The sequence below is a fragment of the Amphiura filiformis genome, chromosome 5, assembly GCF_039555335.1.
Source record: "Amphiura filiformis chromosome 5, Afil_fr2py, whole genome shotgun sequence".
Taxonomy (NCBI): Eukaryota; Metazoa; Echinodermata; class Ophiuroidea; order Amphilepidida; family Amphiuridae; genus Amphiura; species Amphiura filiformis.
In genome coordinates this window covers 43,334,948-43,359,214 of record NC_092632.1, presented here as the reverse complement: position 1 = coordinate 43,359,214, position 24,267 = coordinate 43,334,948, and the positions used below count along the sequence as shown (strand labels likewise).

At 35.3% G+C, this 24,267-nt stretch overlaps 1 protein-coding gene across 1 annotated transcript in view; it reads right to left on the bottom strand.

Moving 5' to 3' along the window:
* The window catches only part of LOC140153179 (galactosylceramide sulfotransferase-like), a 30,965-nt gene extending 7,048 nt beyond the window's left edge, over nt 1-23,917 (bottom strand). Inside the window, exons 1-2 of the mRNA XM_072175852.1 lie at nt 23,406-23,917; nt 10,138-10,291 (exon numbers count right to left, since the gene is read on the bottom strand). Coding sequence (XP_072031953.1) covers nt 10,138-10,149 — 12 coding nt within the window. The 5' untranslated portion in view covers nt 10,150-10,291; nt 23,406-23,917. The remainder of the gene's footprint in view (nt 1-10,137; nt 10,292-23,405) is intronic.
* Nucleotides 23,918-24,267: the final 350 nt, after the last annotated feature.

Here is a 24,267-nt window from a genome sequence, read left to right as displayed (position 1 = left end):
ATTGAAGACTGAGTTCCGCAGTCTTGTACAAAATCTGAATTTTGATGATTTTTACGATCGTCCGGATGAAAAAAAATCACTGAATGGGCCGTTAGTTCCCTCCTCTCCTTACACTGGCAATATGGATCAAAGAAAAATAAAGAAAAAAAAAAAAAAGAAAACAAGAAAAAAAAAGACAAAGAAAAGAAACAATAAAAGAAAAACAAATATGAAAAGTTCGAACAATATTTGGTTTATAAAATTAATGTGACCGTGATGAGGCTCGAACTCACCACCTTCCGATTTAAACTTCGAAGCGCTAGTGTACCAAATTCTGATGCCTTACCAAGTGAGCTGTGCTCCTGAGATACGAAATAAAAATAAAATAATACACTGTATACCTGCTTGTGTCGGTAATTGATTTGCTCAAATTCCATAATGGTACAGTGCAACAGAGCAAAAATGCCCAAAATTTAAAAGCTATATAATTTATGACCACTATACACTACACATAAAAATACTAATACAAGCCGGAATTTCAACGTAAGAATCCAAACAATTAAGTACCAACATGCACAGCTGTGTCCTTATATCACATTTGGGTTTTTAACAAAATGTTATCAAACCTCTACTGTGATTGGCAGCTGCACAGGCATCTCTTTGATAGCTGATCATGGCCATCCATTCAGCAAGTGGCTACTAAATGACCTTGACAGGCTTGAATGAGCACTGTCATCTGCTACAAAACCATCACACTCTAGGACCTGGTCACTCCATAATGCTACAGCTACAGGGAGCACAGTACTTTGACAATGGAGTGAAAGACTATCATTATTGATTAGGCGCGGATTTTAAAAGTACAGCTCCTATGCGTGTATAGCAAAAAATTGGAATAGAATGTTTGGAATCATGTAACTCATAGGGCCTGCACTTTGGCTCGACATTTGAAAGGGGCGTGAATTCATTTTTGGATACGCCCCTATTATAATTAGGTATACTCGACTCACACACATTCCCTATATTAATATGTATATACATGTACCACATGTAGTCAATCTGTCTGCTTTATCTGTATTGTGCCGTTCTTAAGCAAATACGGTAGTTAAACACGATTTCATCAAACATTATAACAATAGCTCTTTTACAGTGTGCAATCATCCCGGGCAATAATAGAGGATGTGCGTGAAATTATTGATTGGCTCCATACAAAGGAATTGAACCGGTGTCCTTCACCGTAATCATGGCACAATGCAGTGCATTCAATCAAACGTTGTCGTCAACCTATTTGATCGTATTTGTGCATTTGTTATGTGTGTGAGACGAGCTGTCGCGGTAGATTGCAATTCAGTATCGAAGTTACGTAATGTTACTATGTCAACGGGATCACGCGCTAGAGTAATGAACCACGATCGAAATGATCACCACATAAAGTATATGGCACTCGAAGGCATACCAAAGTAGCGTGATCCGGTAACCAAGAGAATTACGTAACCACTTCGATGCTGAATAGCTTGTAATCATGCTTTTGTTGAATGAATTTGAGTACTCCGCCATATTTACGGTATGATACGTCATAATCTAGGTGATTATTTGCATTGGATGTCTTGAATACGCTGGCGAGGTTGTGTAATAATCGGATTAATGCTATAACAGTAGGTGAATACAAGTTTTGAATATATCGCGTTGCAAAGCCCCATTCAGTGATCACAGCGAAAGTGAAAAAAAATCAAATTGTTACTTTTATAAAAAAAATTAATGAAAAAAATTGGCACAAAACCCAAGAAAACGGCAGTATTGACGAAGTTGAAGCCCCATTCGCTACTTGCACGGTTCCGCCATTATGCACTATGTGCGGGGAGAGCCTCGAACCTCGTTTTTTTTTCGCCATTCTCGCTCAATTAGAAAAATATTTTGGCGTATATAAAATTGAAATAAAATTCTCTGCCTCTTAAACGACATCAAATGTGCCACAATTGGGTATCACGAATCGTTATATATGATGTGCAGTTAATATTCATATTTTCTTTTATACAGAGGATGCTTCAGTTTTGACAGGAAAAATATTTTCTTGAAAACCCTCTCACTCGGTTATTTTAAAAAGGTAACCACGCTTCCCTAGAATATGCAATAAATTAGCATTAAAATTTTTCTTATTCTAACAGCAAGCGTTTCTAGAATGCATTATGGCGAAATGTGGTGTACTCTAGGACCTGGTCACTCCATAATGCGACAGCTACAGGGAGCACAGTACTTTGACAATGGAGTGAAAGACTATTATTATTGATTAGGCGCGGATTTTAAAAGTACAGCTCCTATGCGTGTATAGCAAAAAATTGGAATAGAATGTTTGGAATCATGTAACTAAAGTACTAAATGCATTCTGCAAAATGCGCTCTGACCAATTTATAAAGCATTTCATTAGCTTTAATTTGACATATTGTTTGACATATTTGGAATTATGGTAAATCATTAAATTAAATATTTATTAATTAATCAATTATGTCAATTAATTAAAAATTTAATGCAAATATGCATATTTTCTCTGACAGAATTGTAGGATTTGACAAGAGCCATCTTTCTTGTAAGTTTGATTCTTATAACATACCGGTATCGTATTGCGTCCCGTTATAGTTGCAGAAAAAAATACGCGTGCAGGACACACATACGCACACACCCCACACACACACCCAGAGGATCGTACCGTTTTACAATCGTATAACATTCATTGGCGCTAGTAGTAGTAAATTTCAATTTTCTTTGCTTTACCTCACTTGTTCTGCTCAAAATTAAAAGGGGACATATCTAGCTGACAGTAAAAGCTTACATTTTATGGAAATTATGTTTAACTATTTGCTTAAGGGATCTAAAATGAGCGTTTATTGCGTTTCGACAGTATTTTTTGTGCGACATGAGAGCACCTCAGACCTATCGAATTGCATTCTGAATACGAAGCATGTCTTTCTGATATCAAATAATTTTCATTTTTGAAAATCACAATATAATACAAATTTTATGACAAATTATAAAATTTGATATTTTTCACATTTTTGATATATAACAGTCCTCGAAGTGAATTATATAAATCTAATGATATATTCTTAAAGTGTATGTAGCAGGGAGGAAAAGCCGACGGTCAATTGAAAATTGTGACCTTTCATATTGAAGATATGGATTTTATAAAAAAAAAGACCTATTTTTTTTTGGTGTTTTGGGAAAAAAAATCCATATCTTCAATACGAAAGGTCAAAATTTTCAATTGATCGTCGGCTTTTCATCCCACCTACATACCACTTTAAGTATAAATCATCAGATTTATAAAGTTCACTTCAAGTACTGTTAAATATCAAAAATATCAATTTTTAATGATTTGCCATAAAATGTGTATTAAATTGCGAATTTCACAAAATCAAAATTATTTGATATCAGAATGACATTCTTCGTATTCAGAATGCAATTCGATATGTCTGATGTGCTCTAATGTCCCAAAATAAATACCGTTCAAACGTTCATACCCCAGCCCTTAAACAGCACAAAACAGATAAAGCAGACACATTTACTATACATAGGCCTATACATGTATGGTATCATGCCAGGGACTGTTTAAGAATATAACATTAGATTTATGATATTTACTTCGAGGACTGTTATTTATCAAAAATGTGAAAAATATCAAATTTTAATAATTTGTCATAAAATTTGTATTATATCGTGAATTTCAAACAATGAAATTTATTTGATATCAGAAAGACATTCTTCGTATTCAGAATGCAATTCGATATGTCTGATGTGCTCTCATGTCCCACACAAAATACTATCGAAACGCTCAAAACGCTCATTCCAGATCCCTTAATTTGGTTAATTTTCTTTTCTTGTTTTCTTTCTTTATTTTTCTTTGATTTATATTGCCAGGGTAAGGAGAGGAACTAAAGGCCCATTCATTGATTTTTTGATTTTTTTTTTTCATCCCGACGATCGTAAAAATCATCAAAATTCAGATTTTGGATACTAGACTGCGGAACTCAGTCTTCAATGATAGTCAGTAATTTTTATATTTTGGACATTATTATGACTATCATTTGAGGACTGAGTTCTTATGATCCGAGGAGCAGTTTCAGACAATTGCTTAGGATTATTGGGGCAGAGGTTATCTTTTGAATTCTTTCATGACCACTGAAGCATAGTCAAACCTGTCAAGGACACTCGGCGTGAATTGAAATACCATGTCACTCGCCACAAAAGAATGTCAAAGGTCATAAAACACCACTTTTGTGTCTTCTGCTATCTAAAGGCCTATGGCTGATTTTGTACCTTTCGTCATTGTCATAGATGTGCTAACATAGCTTGCTAGTGCAGTGGTTCAGCCGAAAACCGTGTATCTAAGACAAAAAATAATGCATTTACGTGAGTCTGTAATTTATATACCGGTACTGACAGTATATAAATTAGCTACATGTATTTGAATGGGGCTTCAACTTCGTCAATACTGTCGTTTTCCTGTTTTGTTTTTTTTGCCATTTGTTTTCATCAAAAAATTTATAAACGTAACAATTTGATTTTTTTTCACTTTCGCTGGGATCACTGAATGGGACTTTATAGCGCGGATTATTCAAAACTTGTTTTTACCTACTGCTATATAGTATTAATCCGATTATTACATAACGCTGCCAGCGTATTCAAGACATAGGTTATGTAGGATAAACTGTACATGGGTATAGAACCCTGCATGCTTTTATCGATTGGCTCCAAACAAAGGATTTGAACCGGTGTCCTTCACCGTAATCACGGCGCAGTAGCCTACAGTCCATTCAATCAAATGTTGTTAGTGTGCGAGACGAACGATGTATAAATCTGGAGGTCACATCATCACTTATCATGCTTATTGTAAAAAGTTTGTCCAATGCATATACTGTGTGTATTGTTCCCGGGTATTGTCAATACAGTCAAGCAAACAGGTATTATATTTTGAAAAGGCCGCTATAGTATATTCACAGGGGTGTCTTGAATGGCCAATCATATGGGACATAATCAAATTGCAGTGACTGCTGCCTTTGTTACCACATGTCAGTCATCTTGTGATTATTGGACCATGTAAACCTGCAAAAAACGAGCCAAAGTGCAGGCCCTATGACCGAAAAAGATGGAATTATTTAGGTATAAAAGGCATTTCTATTGGTCCTATTGTTTTGCATTTCAAGTTTTTCATATAGTTAGCTTTCTCAGATTTTTAGATTAAAAAAATTGGACGTTTCTAGTAAAAGTTAGAGAGGATTGCGTAAAAATGGTGAATTCCAAGTTTTGACAAAGCAACCTATTTTGAAAATCTGTAAAATTACTAACCGTTCTGCACAAAGTTATTTCGAAAATGTTATGCAGTATATTTGTTCTTACTTCTACTAAATAGTCGATATCTATCGTTTATTTATGATGTTACGAAGCAATCCTTGTATGAATAAAGGATTTGCTAGGCTTGAGTGACCTTAAACTATTCTTTCTTTGCCGGCAGTTTTGAAACCATTATTGCGGTGTGTGAGTTTCATCATTTGAAATGTCCTTAGTGTTAGAGCATGCATTTATGACCACAGTATATTCAATTGGCAAACCCACAGCTACGTGACGAAGAAGATAACATTTTGCTGTGGGAAGGATGCTTGAGGAAGTTATATCCTCTGTAATAATGAAATTTTTGGGTAAAAATTGGGGTAAAAATCACATAATATCTGATGTCATATTGAAATGTTTCACTTAATCCCATATCAAGAATTATTTAGCATTGTAAGCTCTAAATCTGTGCCATATTTGGTGTATTTTCTATGAAAGAATGTAGGATTTCTCCAACATATTGCACACACACGATGGTGATAAAGGATCCAAGTGTTATGATGCCTTTGCACTGTAAATTACACACTTGCCGTTTTCGTCCATTTTCAGTAATAGCAATGTCACGCAAAAACGAATCAAGCTATTTCCATGAAAGTCACAGAATAAGTAGGAGACATGCTTGGCATTGTATTGCACCTATTAAGATTAGATACACTGTTGGCTATATATTTTTGATATTTTGTTCAAACACGGTATAAATCATTCTGGGACAGCTTGTATGACTGGTATAGTCTCCAATTCTCATCCAATTTACATCAATCGAATTAAATGTTGACCTCTGTAAGCCTTAAAACAGAAACTGGAGCAGAGAAAGAGCAACAAAAGGCCGTCAAAAAGAAACAGATAGCAGGCGAGTCATGTTGCTAAATAAATTTACTGTTAACATCACGAGTGAATGCTATATTTGGCTTCAGGTTTGCGTAAGGGAAGGTGTGAATACCAATGAAAAGGAGACAGGTACATCGCATTATCTTGATTTACGCAACTATAAATGGAAATAAATCATGTTAGTGGAATAAGCAGCTTCGTTCTACATGTATAGGACCAACATAATATACAAATGGGCTTGGTTGAACAAATTCATCAGGATCGGTAGAGAAAGTCAATCAAAAGGTTCTTATTTCTGATCCAATAAATTGCACTTACTGTGTACGTTTCGATAACCACTCGGTTATCTTTATCAACACTGAATGAAGTCTCGACAGTCTTATGGACATAGCACAGTGAAACATCTTCGTGATATTGAAAACAGTGAGAAAAAGATACAGAGACATAGAAATCATCTCGTCTATAGCCTCCGTTGCCGTGACCAAAACCTCACCCCACCCAGTTTCAAACTTCGTTGCCCAATAAATACCATCAAGGCTCAGCAAATTATCAAGCGTGCAGAGAAGGGACTCATTAGAGAACGTATTCGTGTAGTGAACAACAAAATCCAGAGTTTGAAATCCAAGAAATCACAATTGGAGGAGGATTTCAATCGTAAGATTCCCGCAGAATCTGAACTGGGGAAAAATATCAACCAGCATTTAGCTACTGTCAGGGAGACTACGTATGTAAACACTAAACGATGTCACCTACAGAAGCTACAGAAGTTAGCGGAAAAACAGACTACAGGAAGGAAAAAGTCACCAAATTCTACGCTTGATTTATCGGGTACCCAGTTGAAAAAATGGGTGGTAAATCTTTCAAAATACAAGTTAAATCCAGAGCAGACCAGTGTGTTAGCAAGAGGACTCAATTTCGCTGTTTCGCCTCCTGAGATATGTGCGGAAGAATTTGTATTGGCTACCGAGTTGGCATGTAAACACCTACCTCAGGATGATAGAATCCAACTAAGAGCGAAAGTAACGAGCACGTTGAAGTCTTCAAAAGTGCCGGAGCAAAACATTACCAAAGAAGAAAGGAAGGCCATAAAAGAACTGAAACAAGCGGAAGATATTATAATCTTGCCGGCGGACAAGGGAAAATCCACTGTCGTGTTAGACAAGGATAAATATGACGAGCAAGTAACATCCATGTTAAGCGATAAGAAAACATATGAAGAGCTACCAGGTGACCCGACGCCAAAATACAAACGCAAACTTGTGTCCATCCTTTCCGATTTGAAGAAGGAAGGCAAGATCACAGAAAGAAAATATAAAGATCTTTACCCGACGGCCGAGAATGTGCCTAGGTTGTATTGTACCCCCAAAATACATAAGCCAAACACCCCGCTGCGTCCTATTGTGGATTATACGGCGACCATTGGGTACAGCACACTTCTAGATGGCTGGCTGATATCTTGGGTGGTTTGGTTGGAAATACACAGCACCATGTGAAACATTCAAAGCATCTAGCAGAAGAACTGGCTGAGTTGGTCATTGAAGAAGATGAGATACTCAATTCTCATGATGTTGTCAGTTTGTTTACAAACACTCCTATCGATCAGGTTCTGGACATAGTGAAACACAGACTGGAAAAAGAAAGCTTGTTGAGAGTATACAACAAAGAAACAGGTTTCAACTTGACTAGTGAAGATGTGGTAAAACTTCTGGATTTTATTCTGACCACCACCTATTTCACCTTCAGAGGGAAGATTTACCGTCAGTTGTTTGGGACCGCGATGGGAAGCCCAGTATCACCGATTGCGGCTAATATCTTTATGGAAGCTCTAGAACAACAAGCTATTACTACGGCTCCCTGGATTGCAAGCCAAAATTGTGGCTAAGATATGTCGATGACATCCTCGAGGTGGTGAAGAGAAACACGGTACAACAGCTAACAGACCACATCAACAAAACTGATAAATCAGACTCCATAAAGTTCACCTATGAGGAAGAGTCGGAAGGAACCATCCCATTTCTGGATACCCTCATAGTCAGACAGGAAGACGGTACGGTTAAGCTTCTCGTTTACCGCAAGCCAACCCATACTGACCAGTACATGAGTTTCCAGTCCCACCACCCTCTGCACCAAAAAATGGGTGTCATAAGAACTCTGTTTGACAGGAAAGATCGCATTATAACCGAAGAGGAAGATAAGATCGCAGAAGAAGAGAAGGTCCAGGAAGCGCTGAAAGTATGTGGTTATCCTGATTGGACATTTAAACGGGTGAAAGACCAGATGCAGGCAGTCAAGCCTAAGAAATCCACAAAGAGTACAGAAGAACAGACAAAGAGCAAAGGGATGGTTGTCCTGCCATATGTCAAAGGCGTCAGTGAAAGAGTGTCGAGAGTCATGAAATCCTACAACATCTCCACTGCTATGCGTCCACACAGCACCCTTAGGAAACAGCTGGTGCACCCTAAGGATAAACGCGATCCGCTTAATACAACTCAAGCCATATACAACATTCCTTGCTTGAACTGCGATCTCTCATACGTGGGAGAGACGGGAATGAAATTTGGTACTCGACTAGATGAGCACCGCGCGGAAGCAGAAAAAGAACTTGGAAAAACAGTCACCAGAGCAAGCAGGAAAGAATCGCTTACAACCATCCATAAATCGGCCATCACAGATCATGTTGCAGAGAGGAACCATGTCATCGGTTGGGGAAGCAGAGGTCATAGGCACGGAGCAAGACAGATATAAACGTTGGGTCAAGGAGGCTATAGAGATCAGGAAGAGAAGGGTGCGCCACCATGAACAGAGATGAAGGTCAATATCAGCTTTCTCACATTTTTGATGAACTGCTACATCCTGTGAAAAATCCATCAAAACATCCAACAGGAAAAAAATCAACACAGTCACCAAGAAATCAATAGGTGATTGGATGACCAGTTCACAGTAGCAGTCTTCATTCTGTGTTGATAAAGATAACCGAGTGGTTATCGAAACGTACACAGTAAGTGCAATTTATTGGATCAGAAATAAGAACCTTTTGATTGACAATACAAATGGGCTTTTCTCATACGCTGGTTACAGAATAGATATGAACGCGTGTACGTGAGAATAGACACCTGTCGGCCATTTTTAGCTTGATTTGGTGTCTTAAGTTTTGTTTTTGATTGGTATTGTTTCTCATGAGGCCACCTATATGAAGATTTCACATCACCAAATAATGTCTTTTGGGGGCTCGCGTCCTGATCTGCGGTGTTTTTACATTTATTTAATATACCTATAAATCAATAAATCAGATTTTGGGGAAAAATTGTGCCAGATAATAAATGTAGGCTTGAATCTAAGCATCTGCCAAGATTGGGAAAGATTCTGGGCTTTTATTCAGATTTTTCATGTATTTCTCAAACCGGCTGCTTCTAGGTAAAATCACAAGTGCTTCTATTTTGAAAATTGGGTCAAAAAGTGTATTGTATTCGTGGTCCAGTAGCTCGAAAATTCAATGGTCAATAATGTATTTAATTTAATTTGTTTACTTGCTTGTTTGTTTGTCTGTCAGAAAAACATCACTTTGAAAAATTGAGTCGCTTCGTAAGGTAGGTAGAGCCATTTGAATAGAGGCCAATTTGTACACAAAGTATAGGGAAATTTATTACTATGGTGCACCCGGAAAGATATTAATTTCCACTTATCTTTATTTTAACCACTTCTAATAGTCGACTTATAGTAGACTTTATGTCCAGCTATGAAATAATAAGTTTTTTATAAGCTCGTCGTCTGAAATTTCATGCGGAAATGTTCTTCTTATTCAAAACCAAAACATCATCCCCGGGTATCATGCACGTAATACAAGCTCGTGATAACTGTAATTACAATTTCCCTATACCAAAGATTTATCCTGTCTAAAACACTGTATAAAATAAGAATATGATATGTAGATATATTGTGTGACATCCTTACCCAAACACTCATCCCTGGTAGAAAGACGTGCTGCTTCTGATGCAAGCGGCATTCCCTGGCTTAGAAAACAGACTTGCTAGCTATAACCAATATAATATCCCCGTCGTCACAGTATCTAGTACAAGAAGGAGCCTTAAGTAATGAGGCACCGCATCTGAAAGGAGGTGACAAGTAAAAGTAACATTAGCATTGTATAATTAAAACCTTCAGCAACGATTACTTTGTTTGAGTATGGTACTCTCTAAAGACTCTAAATGTATCAGAGTGATAATATAAGGATGAAATCAAAACTCTACCGGCGGTTGACCGCTTGTTCTGCCCAGTTTCCATTGTAAACAATATTGTAAACAATGTAAACGGGGCAGAACCGGGCGGAACTGGTGGTCAACTACTGGTCGAGTCTTGATTTCATTCTTAAAAGAGTAAAACTCACACAACGTTCATTTTAAAGCAGTGATCAGGTTATAGTTATCACAATCCATTTAGAGTGCAATGTAGACTACCAATTCAAACAATGTCTTGTTATAAGATGTAAATTCGTGTCTGCTTGTCCCGACCAAAATGTTATTCATAGATAATACTTATAGCTGTGATTTTACGTAGCTTGGTTTTACATAGAATCAGAGTTTGGTTACACATCCGGTTAGATATGCGGAAACGAAAATATGTTCAGATTGTGTTATGTTTGATTTGTATTCACAGAGCTTTTTTGATTAGTGTAAAGTGGAGGGATGAGGTTCTCAATCGGGTCACCCACCTTTAAAGAGGAAGCCCCGCCAGAGCAGTTCTTATGGGGTTAACTAAACCTGCCTGATTACCACGGGGCTTCCTTTTTAAGAACATGTTGCCAAACAAATGACCCTGGCAATGGTATAAACATATAAGGCTTTAGCTCAATTTGATAACCAGGCAGGTTTGATTCATCCCCAGAAGCCCTGCTCTGGCGGGCTTCCTCTTTAACTCCAAGACAAATAAAACTGATTTAGACAAATAAAATGCCTTTGTGAACTAACTTCAGAGTTTTACAAGATAAATTGAAGCAAACTGCAGTCCCTGGTAATTTCTTAGAAATAACATATTAGACCTAAATGGTTAAAAGGAAGTCATTCATTGCCAGAAACATGTACACAAGAACTAAATAAGGGTACCTCAAAACTACATACAAATATTCGTTACCTCTGACGTATACAGTATTTCAAGTATCTCAAGTCATGAATAAATCGATGAGAGATGCCGTTAGGGCTGACATGTTTTTCACTGTATTCATAGCATTTTGATCTATGTATATATATTTTTAACTACTTTATTAACATTTCAAGTATTCCTATGTACCTTCTCTTAACACACTTGGTGATATTATATGTAAGTGGGTTTAACATGTATGTGTAATGTGGAACGTCCCAGAAAATCTTGTACATGTTGTATGCAAATTTCTACATGTATATCCTTGATGTCTGTGATGCTCACAAACCTAAAACAATCCAACCTTTATAGTGTCAGGCAATCTGTTGAGGTATTGTGTCGACTTCAGAAAGCTGTCAGATGTGTTTGAAAATATCACTAGAAATACCAATGAAATAACAATAGGAACGACACAACCCCATTAAAGCAGGCATTTACCAAAGAACACGTTTGTCATGTTTGAACGCAATAAATCAATTTACATCGATGAAATTGCTTACCTTTATTTGGAGATAACGAGTTTATTTTATTATATTAGCGTTTGGAACTGAAATATCGAATTCTGTACGTTGCGAGAGTTTGTTATTTAAATAATTTACCTTAAAATATGTTCAAAACCCTAAACGGGGATATCTGAGTCTGTGCGTACATGTATGCTGTAGTCTTGTTTGAGGGCTATTGTATAAATAACGCTATGGTTTCATCACAAGTAGTTTCATAACGTTAGAAATATAATTAAGCTATACTTCGTGTTCATAATACGAAGCCTCATTTGAAAAACACCATGACTTTGTAACGGGAACGAGTAACAAATTAAACATCAACACAAAGGCCGTTATTCAATTGTTGGCAAAATTGACCTTTAATATATTTTATATTACCAACCATGAAAACAACATCATTTACTGGAATATTACTTCAAATCGACCAGACCTTTTTCAGTTTAGTTTTGATCGACCCTTCAGATGGCAGTGAATAGAATTATAACAGACCGATTTAGATTAAGGAAAAGTATATTAGTGAAGGTCAGAAAAGGTCAGCAATATTAGACATTAATGCGTAAGTTTTGCACGGTTCCTGCCATTTTGACGCAGCTTTTTCCAGGGCAGCAATTGCTGCAAGGAAAACACACCAGAAAGAAGAAGAAAACCGACACGAACATTTGAAGGCAGTCATTTGAGGGGGAAATGGCAGCAGAGCACCAATGATTACAATGGAGAACGGAAGATACAACACGAAGCGTTTATCGCAACGGAGAAACGTTGGACAATCACTAGGATCCACAACATGCTCATCTATCAGAGGCGCAGTTCTTTAACCCCAATATATTAGTACATTCATTGAATGACCTTTGAACATTTGGGTATAAAAACTCACACTCTGCAATTTGAGGTCAAATTTTTCACTATGATTGTTTAATTGAGGTTAGAGAACTATGTCATTAGGATGAGGTCATTGTGGTCCATAGTGAATGCATCCGGGCAATGCATTGACTCTGGCATTGGCATTCAACATGTTGAATGTTTTAAAAAAAAATAAGAATCCTCTTTAAAAATTCGTATACTATTATACACTTCCCTATTTTGTTTTCAGAAAACACAATTATGGGAAAGTTTGAAATTGACATCTTATGATGTTATTATCTGTTAATGCAGACAATTATACTTTCATAAGCCCTTTTTTTGGTCAATTATCCATATCCAAGTTCTAATCAGGGACGCAGTGTCTAGTGATATAAAGCTCTCATCACAGAATCACAGATCACACAAATATCGTTAAGTGCACTTCAAAATGCTCTAGAATTACACATATTATAAAGTCAGCATGAACCCGTTATACTCGTACTTTAATACAAAAGATATGGGGCCGGTCATTTTTTAAACAGCCGGATTATCCACAAAAACACACTTTTTAGTCCATAACTTTCTGGACAATGAATGAGGAGATCTTTCGGTTTGGGTGACACCCACTTGTTCTTGTTTCAAAGTTTATTCAGTCTTACAGAATTGCACAATCTTGTCTCGCTTACAAATAATTAGGTTAGAACAAGTAAAACACGATTCACTTCTGTCTGAAATTTGGTTACAAATCCAATAAGTTGGGGTTAATTCTGTTCTGCGGTTTCTTATCATATCTGATCAGCTGTTGTATTTGAAATGTCACTAAACCCGATTTTCACGAATCCAAGTTTTTCTAGTGATCTGTTTGAGTACCTGTTTGATACCTGCGTACCGTAAAACCTCGACTACAAGCATATATAGAGTTTTTGATGAAAGCTAAATTAATACGATATACCGTATGCGTAAAATTTTATATGGCAATACAATAGATTTATCTTACAATAATACTTGTTTGTATAATAGCAATTCATTTGCTCAAATTCCATAAGGGCGCCTGGATTAATTTAGCTTTCATCAGAAGCACTCTATATGAGTAATCTAGACATTATTTAGTATGTAGCCTTTTTATTAGAATGTGATTACAGTAGTAATAGTACAGTAGTTACAGAGAGAACACTATCAAATTATTATTATCATGGTGCTGCAAAATTAGTCGCCGAAATTCAATGTCGACAAAGGGGAAACGCATTAAAAAAACGTCGGCTAATATACTGGCTTTGAACATGTGAAATGAGTTTGCAAAAATATTGAATCCTCTTTCAAATCTTATATACACTTCCCTATTTTGTTTTCATAGAAAACATTTGTCAAAGAGTAGTATTCAAATATTTTATGTTAGTATCGGTTAATGCAGACTGTCATGCACCCGTCATCTTTTGCCCATTGGGTATACGGTATCTATATAAATTCTATGCATGGACGCAATGTCTCGTATGATATATGCTTTTATCAAAGATTACAACATGTCGTATGGTGCACTTATACCAGACAGGTGGCTGGGCATTTCTAGGTTATCCATTCACAACAGTCAACACATCCAGCCACATCTAGGTTATCCATCCACAACAGTCAACACATCCAGCCACAACACAGTTTTAGCATCCTCCTTGTTTTAAGTCTAGATCGTATAGTCTTTCTGGACTGTCAAGGCGAAGGTGTTTGAGTCAACACTTGCCAAGTAACACCCACTTGTTCTTCTTTTAAAGTTTGTTTCGTATAATACAGGCCGATTTAAATTGAAGTAACAAAATATATAAGTGAAGGTCAGTAATTGTGTGAGTTTTGCAGATGCGATTGGATTTGCCATTTTGACGCAGCGAAAAAGAAGAAGAACATATATGTGAACATTTGCCAAATGCCAACTATCGAAACAGGAATGGCATTCCAAAATTGGCTCGGGCATTGGCCCAATGTTGGAATGCCAACTATCGAAACAGGAATGGCATTCCAATATTGGGCCAATGTTGCAATGCCAACTATATTGACTCACGAATGGCATATCAATGATGGTCCAATGTTTCAATGCCAACTGTTGATACAAGATTGATATTTCAACATTGGGCCAATAATGGAATTCCAAAGGCTGCTGAAATGATGGCAAAAAAACCTTGGGCCAATGTTGGAATGCCACCTGTTAGTCAAAGGAATGGCAAACCAATATGGGGCCAATGTTGGCGTGCCAACCGCGATGGTTCCAACGTTTGCCAACCAATTTGATTGGTTTTTGGTGTTAAACCTTATAGTTGTTTTGTAAAGCGCCTAGAAGCCTTCGGGTATTGGGCGCTATAATAAATGCTTGTTTATTATTATTATTATTATTATTATTATTATTATTATTATTATTATTATTATTATTATTATTATTATTATTATTATTATTATTATTATTATTACTATTATTTGAAGCTAATTACTTGAACGGAAATGGCAGCAGAGAACCAATAATCGCAATAGAGAACGGATACGAAGCGTTTTTCACAAATTGGAAACGCATTCAAAAACTAAAGACACTGGCCTTGAGAACATGTTAATGTGTTTGCAAAGATATTGAATCCTCTTTCAAATCTTATGTATACACTTTTGTATTCAGAGAACAAAAGAGAGTTTGATAATATACGCATTTTTTTTATTTATTAATAATGTTTCTGTCCATACAGACAATCATACTTTCATATGATAAGCTCACATAATTACCGTATTCATTTACGTTCTAATGTCTCTTTCTTCAAAGATCACAAAATGAAGTTAAGTGTATTTCACAATGCTCTGGATGCATACATGAATACTGTACAATTCAAGTGCCAGGTGTAGCAAGCAGTCACGTTTGGATCTTATACAACAGAACGGTAAACTGCATATCCGTCTTTACACGCTTTTCAATGAGAAATGAACTTTGCTGCTTGGATGATGTCACGAGAGGTTAGCATTTATTCCGTATTGAAAAGCGTGTAAAGACGGATATGCAGTCGACCGGCCTCACAAGACAAGTGGCTGACCATTTCTATATAGGTTATCCATCCACAACACGTTTTTAGTCCAGGTCTTATGATCTTTCTGGACCGTCAATGCGAAAGTTTGGGGGTCAAAAACTGGCAAGTGACACCCACTTTTTCTTCTTTCAAAGTTTGTATTACAGAATTGAATCTGGTCTTGCTTACAAACAATTAGGTTCTAGGCCTCGTCTAGAACGTATGAAGGACAATTCAATTCTGTTCTGTCTGAATCTGGCGGTAAAGAAAATAATTTCAGTCTAATTCTGCGTGGTTTCTTATCGTATCTGATAGCTGTTGTGCTTGAAACCAGATTTTGACGAATCTTAGTTTTTCAATGATTAACTGGTTGATCATCTGTTTGATACTTGGGTATTTACACGCAGCCGCGGCTAGCCGTTGTATTGGGCTATTACAGAAATTAACGGCACCTACCCTATAGAAGACATGGGATTCCCAAAATAAATTTTTTTGATTTACGAGGTTAGATGTGTCAAATTTGTCTTCTATAGGGTATGTGCCTTTTTTTTCTGTAATAGCCCATACAGAGCAAGGTCACGTGACACAAAACTTCGGACGCTCTGAGAGGTTGCATATCAATCTTCTGTCACAGTTCCATAACAGAGATTCAAGAGTGAAGCTAAAGCAGCAGGCAGAGTTGGGGTATGAGGCTATTATTGAGTTAGTTTCCAATATTCTAATATAGTTTGGTTATTCCTTCAGCATGTAGGCCTTATTTTACACGAGATTAGGATTAGGGTTAGGGTTAGGGTTATTAGAAGGATTATGGTTAGGTTTGGGTTCGGATTAGCGTATACGAAATCATTTACATGGAGTATCAACTTGGATTTTTTTTCGTTTTTTTTTTTTTTTTTTTTTTTTTAAGTTATTAAGCATATATAAAGATTCTAAAAAACGAGTTTGAAGAAAATTTATCTTCGAGTCCCAATTTTTTTTCTTGAGAAAAAGGCAGTTTTGTGATTTTTCTTCCATAGATGACAATGTTAGAACTATTTTTGTTTTTATCCGTTTGTCAAAATGGAGACTCGGATGGCTTTCAAAATAGAGTACCACGTGCCCACGGATATGATGATTGATATAAAAAAGTTTGAAATTGACAACCAAAATCGGAAATATTTTTCATTTTATACCAAGAGAGATTTTCCAATTCAGAACAAAATATTTGATGTGCATTTTACGAAAAATGTCAATTTTAAGCTGTTGAAATCCAAAACGGAAACAAATTTCGTTCCTTCGGGTTGCAAGAGATACGATGTGCATAGAAATAGTCAAAGAGTGTGCTTTTCTAGCACTTTGGAGAAAATCATATTTTCAAATTAATGCAGATATCCCGTTTTGTCGGTTGCGTAGGTCTATACATTTTTAAACATTGGATATTGATAAACTAATGATTGATGATCGATAATCGATAATTGATGATCGATAATCGATAATCGATAATTGATTATCGATAATCGATAATTAATTATCCATAATTAATTCCCTGCACCCCCCCCCCATACCCAGAAGGAAATCATCCTTAGCGATTCCCAGTTTTGTCGGTTGCGTAGGCCTATAAATTGTTTTAACATTGATTATCGATTATCGATTATTGATTATCTATAATCGATAATTGATTATCGATAATCAATACCCACTCACCCCCCCCCCCAGTATCCACAAGGATATCATCCTTAGCCATTTGAACATGAGAGTCTTTTTCATCATTTGCGTGCTACGGTTTAGAATTTAACTGAACGTTGATAACTGATTGATCATTGATTATCGGTTATCGACTATCTATAATTATATCTCCTCCCCCACCCACACCAACTCAAACACTACTTAACTATGGCATCTACTAGCGTGGTGGGAAATGGTTCTGCATTATGAAATATTTTTTTTTGGGGGGGGGAATAATAAATAAATACATAATGGGCTATTACAGAAATTAACGGCACCTACCCTATAGAAGACATGGGATTCCCAAAATAAAATTTTTTTGATTTACGAGGTTAGATGTGTCAAATTTGTCTTCTATAGGGTATGTGCCTTTTTTTTCTGTAATAGCCCATTAGAATGTGATTGTAGCAGTAGTAGTAGTAAACTTGGTGGCAATTGCTGTATCCTAAACACTACCCAATTATTGTTACCATTGTGCTGTCAATTTTATTAGTCGTACACAAACATTTGCCATTTTCATTAGTTAAGGTGCTACTACATCCTTTGATAAATTTGTGACTATTTTTGCATTTTCCCCCAAAATAATAACACACTGGTAACAAAAGTTATGTATATTATAGGGGCAAGGAATCCAGTTACTACACTGAAATTTCAGTGACTCAAGACAAGCGGTACGTTATTTATGATCAGAGGTCCCGCTAGAATGTACCTCATTTCTTAACATATATAATGAACCACATGTCTCGAATCACTGACATTTCTGTGAAGTAATTGGATTCCTTGCCCCTATAATATACATAACTTTTGTTACCAGTGTGTAGTTATTTTGTGAGAAAACATTTATCAGGGTGTGTAGTACCACCTTAATTCAAAGTTCCACTTTGGTCTCATTTTAGACATTATTTATTTATTTTTTTTTATTTTTTATTTTTGATGTAATGTAATGTTCTCGATTTTTATGTAAATAAAAAGAATATGAATGAATATGAATGAATATGTATGTTTTGGAAAGCATTTTCTTAGTTATTTTCTTTTCATTTTAGTATGTTTTAGGGATATTTTTTTTTCTTCCCAAGTGACAAGTTTAAATTTTGTTTTCAAATTTTAGTATGTTTTAGGGATGTATTTTCCAATTTATGTCACTTTCATTTTACGGATGCTATTTTCTTCCCAAGTGACAAGGTATGGTATAAGTGCAATTAAATATTTTAGAAGAGGTAATTGAAAACCACGGTATCACGGGTTTATTTTCGTATAGATGAGCCACATCATTGAACAAAATAGTCCCAAAGTACTGCCAAAGTAATTAAAACAAAACAACCGACGTTCTTGCTGGTGATAGTATTCTGTGTTATTACAGGAGCAGCCTAAATCATCAGCGTTGACCCAGGTAAATTGCCATGATGGAAAACTTCAATTGATCGCACAAGATGCAGGTAGGGGCTTATATATAAGCATTTAACTGAGAGGGAACTGTGTCTTCGGAACTAATAACGACATGTTGTCCTTGAACAAAAATCGACTGATCCGTGTGGAGTGAGGATGTATTTGTGTAATTGGCTGTGCTCTACTTCCCACATGGTATTTACAAAGTTGAAAGAAACGTGCTTTTTCCGTTACCAGGAACAGCATGAATTATGAGCTTGAAAATGCATTAGAGATATAATAGAAACATACAAAATAAAATTGAAATATCATACATTCTTATTTATTTATTTATTTATTTATTTATTTATTTATTTATTTATTTATTTATTTATTTATTTATTTATTTATTTATTTATTTATTTATTTATTTATTTATTTATTTATGTATTTATTTTATTTATACTTTCTTTTCCTCACTTAATGCTTTAAATATTTATTTTCATGTAAATTGATGTGGGTTTGGGGAAGAAAACCGCACAGGAATCACCGTGTATACACTCATGCTTTGCTGTTAATTATATTTCAATAGTGTGACAAAAATCATGATCATGTACACTATGGTTTTCATCGTTAAAAACGTAGCTCACATTTCCAGTGACCTTATCTCCCCTGCAGACCTGCATTGAAATCTCAGAATGTACCAGTAGTGAGCCATACTTAAGATAATTATCGCGTTTAGATTTGTGTTAACGTGATGAACAAGTCTAACATAATGTAATCCAAGGATGCCACCGTCGCACGCGCGGCACTTTGACACATCACAATTATTCAATTTATAAATGCTGCACAAAAGTAGCTGAAACAACTTGATACAAGAAGGTTTCGATCTATTAATTTGCACTGATTTTATAAAACGTTATGTCATCCGCAAAAAGAATATATAAATATCAAACAAGAAATGAGTAGAAATTGTTGATTGTTCATTTTCAGTCATCACTATAAATAATTGAGAATGAATAATAAGCGGTTTGTATAAATCCCGCGGTATAAATGAAAATGAAAGGATGCAGCTAGCAGAGCTCAAGATTATTGAAAAACAAATGTAACAGAATGTAACGGTGGAATGTATGTTTGTTTCATTGAAACTCCCTCAGGGTCATTAAATAGTATGATTATGTCAAGGTAATTCCATACCAGGGTTGTATTATACGTGTAGGCCTATGGTGCACCCGTTAACGGAACGACTACTTTTACGTTTCTAGACTGCTTTATTAAACAAATCATGTTCAAATATTGATTATATTTGCGTCAGTTACGTATAATGTTGTTTAGCAATTCCATCAAACGTTGCTTTGATGTACAACACATGATAATAATCATGATAATGATCAGTCTACGAGGTTCTTACATTACATATTGATATAGCAGTAAAATAAATAAGATATTTCGTTTCAAATACATCGATTATTATCGTATTTTAGTGTGCGTTTTTCCGATTATGATATTACAGTACAAGACTACATTTTATTCAAGAAACATGGCGCAGACGATAACGGAAAGAATACCTCGTATCATCACTACTAGTCCATCGGCAAATGGGCTATTCCATTTAAAATCCACACTACCCCTGTGGTGTAACTTCTATTTGAAATACTCATTACTGTTGTGGAAGATATAGGTAAAGCCAATACAGAGGGAGTATGGGTTTCAAAATGATTAACCCTGACCAATAACATTTGAAAAACATACTCCCTCTTTGGAAGATATCTTCCACAGGGGTAGTGTGGATTTTAAATGGAACAGCCCAATAACCAGGGAAGTGCACTAGTGCATTTCCTGCAATAACGATCAAGCAGTCTCAAAGAAATATTTGATTTGGATGCTTCGACAAGAAACCATAGACTTTCCTGGTTACTCTGGATTACTTTTCTCACTAATACGGTACTTAAAGTCATAATGTACGATCTTATAATATGAATTTGGTTAATTTTTTTCAAACCTGATTTTTTGGCATATTTGTAATGTTTACACATGTCACAACTTGCACCTAAATGGAATCAGCCAAATTTGTTGTCTTTGTAGGTAAACAGAGCAAAGTTCGACATAAAGTCATAATTCAAACAATTATGACTTTATGTCCTGCCATAGAACTGCGTGTTAAACGGCCAAAATAAACAAGCAGTGTTTCTTTCACTTTACCTCATTATTTCAGCTCAAAATGGACAAATTTAAAATTTGAAGGAAATCGTACATTAAGCCTTTAATTTGGAATGACGCCGTTCTAAATTTTTTAAAGAAGCCATAACTAAAGAGAAGGGCAATGTACACCAACTAATTAATGTGGGTCAACAAGTAAAAGACACAGGTATGCAGAGAGGGACAACAAATAAGTAAAAATATGTAGGCACAGAGGTCATATAGGCCTAATATACATGTAGAAATGTGCTTCTTTTAAGAAGCACATTTAAAATGCACTTTAAGATGCACTTTAAGATGCATTTAAGATGCATTTAAGATGCACTTTAAAAAGTACACAAAAAAACGCAATAATATAATTCCGTAATCACTTCATCACAGAGCTGCAGTTGGTCTACTCTTTACGGGACTCTTTATTAATATAATCATTAGCAGGGATATATGTGATTTGTTAAGAGGTGCTTTTATCTTTTACCAGCATCGCGTACTATAACATAAAGGTGGATATTATACGTATGTGATTTATGTATTATTATACAATCGGTCCTCTTTTTTTCATGGGCTCTTCCTCCATTTTCCCTCTATTTTGAAAAGGCATTGACAAATTCTTTAAAAAATTGTGTGTTTTTGGTCAGAATTTAAATGGAAATACTTCTTATTTTTAATCAAATATGCATTTAATAAATGAAATGAGTGAATAAAAAATATAAAATGTCCTTGGTACTGTTCAAATTTAAGGTTTCTTCTAAAAAGTGATTGAAAAAAACCCGCCCCAAGATTTCAGTTTTTTGGGTCGGTCTCTGAGGGAAACCAAACATTTTTTGGACTAATGCTTCATAATCAAGTCAATTTACAGGAAACTGGATAAATCATATATTTTCTCCATAATTAACAATTGAATTGATAACGAAGAACTCAGGCATAATTATTGTAGCTTCGTTTTTCCCCTTCAAATTACTTATCACACTGCGTAGCATTTTAAGTATAGTATCCTTACTCCTTATAGTATCTTGGATACATACCGGGTAGCCCTTATGGATGGAAATGTCAAGTTACTCGTGTTTACTTTGATTTTGAAGTATTTTTGAAATGAAAGCAGCGACGGCCGGTATTTTATTGCCATTTTGCATGCGATTGTGTGTTGTTGTTTTTTTCTTTTTGGTCAAGACAAATCAATGCAAAAGAGTGTAAGGTTGTAAGAAATACATGACAAACTATTGTTCGACTATTTTGGATGTACACTGTATAAAAATACGAACTCTACAAATAAATAATATTGCTTTAATAGTCGACAGTCTTAGGTAATGATATCTGTCTAAATTGTATCATGTCACAGGATTACTGTATCCTTTTCATCAGTGTGGTTTAAAGTAATAACTAACTGAGTGAACCAAAATAGATTTTCTGTATTGTCTTTCTCCAATGGGACGTTCTTCCTATCATTTTTATAACTGTTCAATATACATCCCATTTTGTTTTCTCGATAAATTTAAAAAATATTAGTCAAAATGATTTTCAAAATGTTGGTTGGAAGTTTTATATTTAAATAATGTTGCCGTGGGTTTATGCTTTTAATCTGTTAATTATGTATAATTATATACGGCTTCATGTTGCAGCTGATTTCAATCTTATTATATATTATTATTATTATTATTATTATTATTATTATTAGTGTTATTATTATTATTATTATTATTATTATTATCATTATTATTATTATTATTATTATTATTATTATTATCATCATCATCATCATAATCATCATCACCATTATCATCATCATCATCATCATCATCATCATCATTTTCCGTTCATGTAAAGGTCCCATTATAGATACAATATTGATAATTGATCATTCAGTGCTTTGAGATTTGCTTGTAAGGCGTTACATAAATTTGTATTACTATTCATTATTATTATTATTTGATTGTATTTTTACACAAATTTTGTTGACCGTGCTGAACGTATTAAAAACAAAAATTACCCCTTACATGAAATGTGGCCTCAGATCATGAACATGTCTAAGAAATGTCTCATTGTAAGTTAACGTCCCATTACTGGAAAATGTAATCATTGTAATGCGTACGCTTAATTGAAACACAGATTGAAACGTAACACCTGTTTTTTACATAAATTACGAAGATTTTGACACATCATCTTTATAGTATCAACCGAAGTACTTCCAAATTATGATGAATAAAAAGGTCAATTTTCAACGAAGCATAATATATCATAGCACTGATAAATATACAGAGAGCTACGATCCTTACGATACGGAGTCAGCGTGGTGAATTATATATAGTCTTGTTCATTGTACAATCCATAATATGAGAATAAGGCGACATTCCCATCCCACTATAAGGAATTGTCATGAAGTAAAAAAACACATGCAGACATCGGAAAATAAAAACGTTACATGCAAATTGTAAGGATACTATTAAGTACTTACCGTCAAAAGATGCTTAACATCAATTAAAATATTGCAACTGATAACGCCGTGTTGTTTCTGAAGTGTAATCTTATGAAAATCTCGATTGCTGCATGGAAACTGCCCGTAAAAATGCACTTGTTATTAGTTTCACATAGAGACGAAATTCTTCCGGTACGTACGACACGGTTTACAAACAACATGTGGTAATGATATCAAAAGACAAAAAGTTACGCTTTGTAGATATTGCTCAGCTTAAGTCGTGTTTATGATGTACATTGTACTTATATAAATCGTCAAGAATGTAACAAAAATGCGAGGTTTTTTTCAACCTTTTAAAGCAGAGAACTATCCCTCCTCACTTTATCTAGTCGTGTGCTTGTATACCGCCTGAAAGCTGGAGCATAAATCACCGAGAAAGGCTCTTCGATCGTAATGATTCCCCACTTCTCGAGGTTGAAAGACCCATGAGGGTTCTCGCCTAAGATATCGCACATATTATACTATTAACCTTACGCTCGCTGGTTACACGTAACTGCGCCGCCAAGTATTGCAGGTATTTCAAACGACTAGTCATCAAAAGGACTTCATCGTCATTAAATATAAATCAACCTGGCGTATCATGTTACGGGAAGTCATATTATCTATCCAATATGCCAATAGAAAGTGAAGAAAAACACAAATCAATTAACTCTTGATTGGAATTCACCCTTTAAAATTTCTCCGGAGATTTTCACAAGAAATTATGTGTTGAGAAACTAAAAGGTTAATATGGACTATATATTTATGTTAGGGAAGCCAACGTGTAGCAAATAGCTCCATTCATTATGAGTCCCGTATATGTCATAACATCGTGCTGCAAATATCACGTCAAGTTATCTTA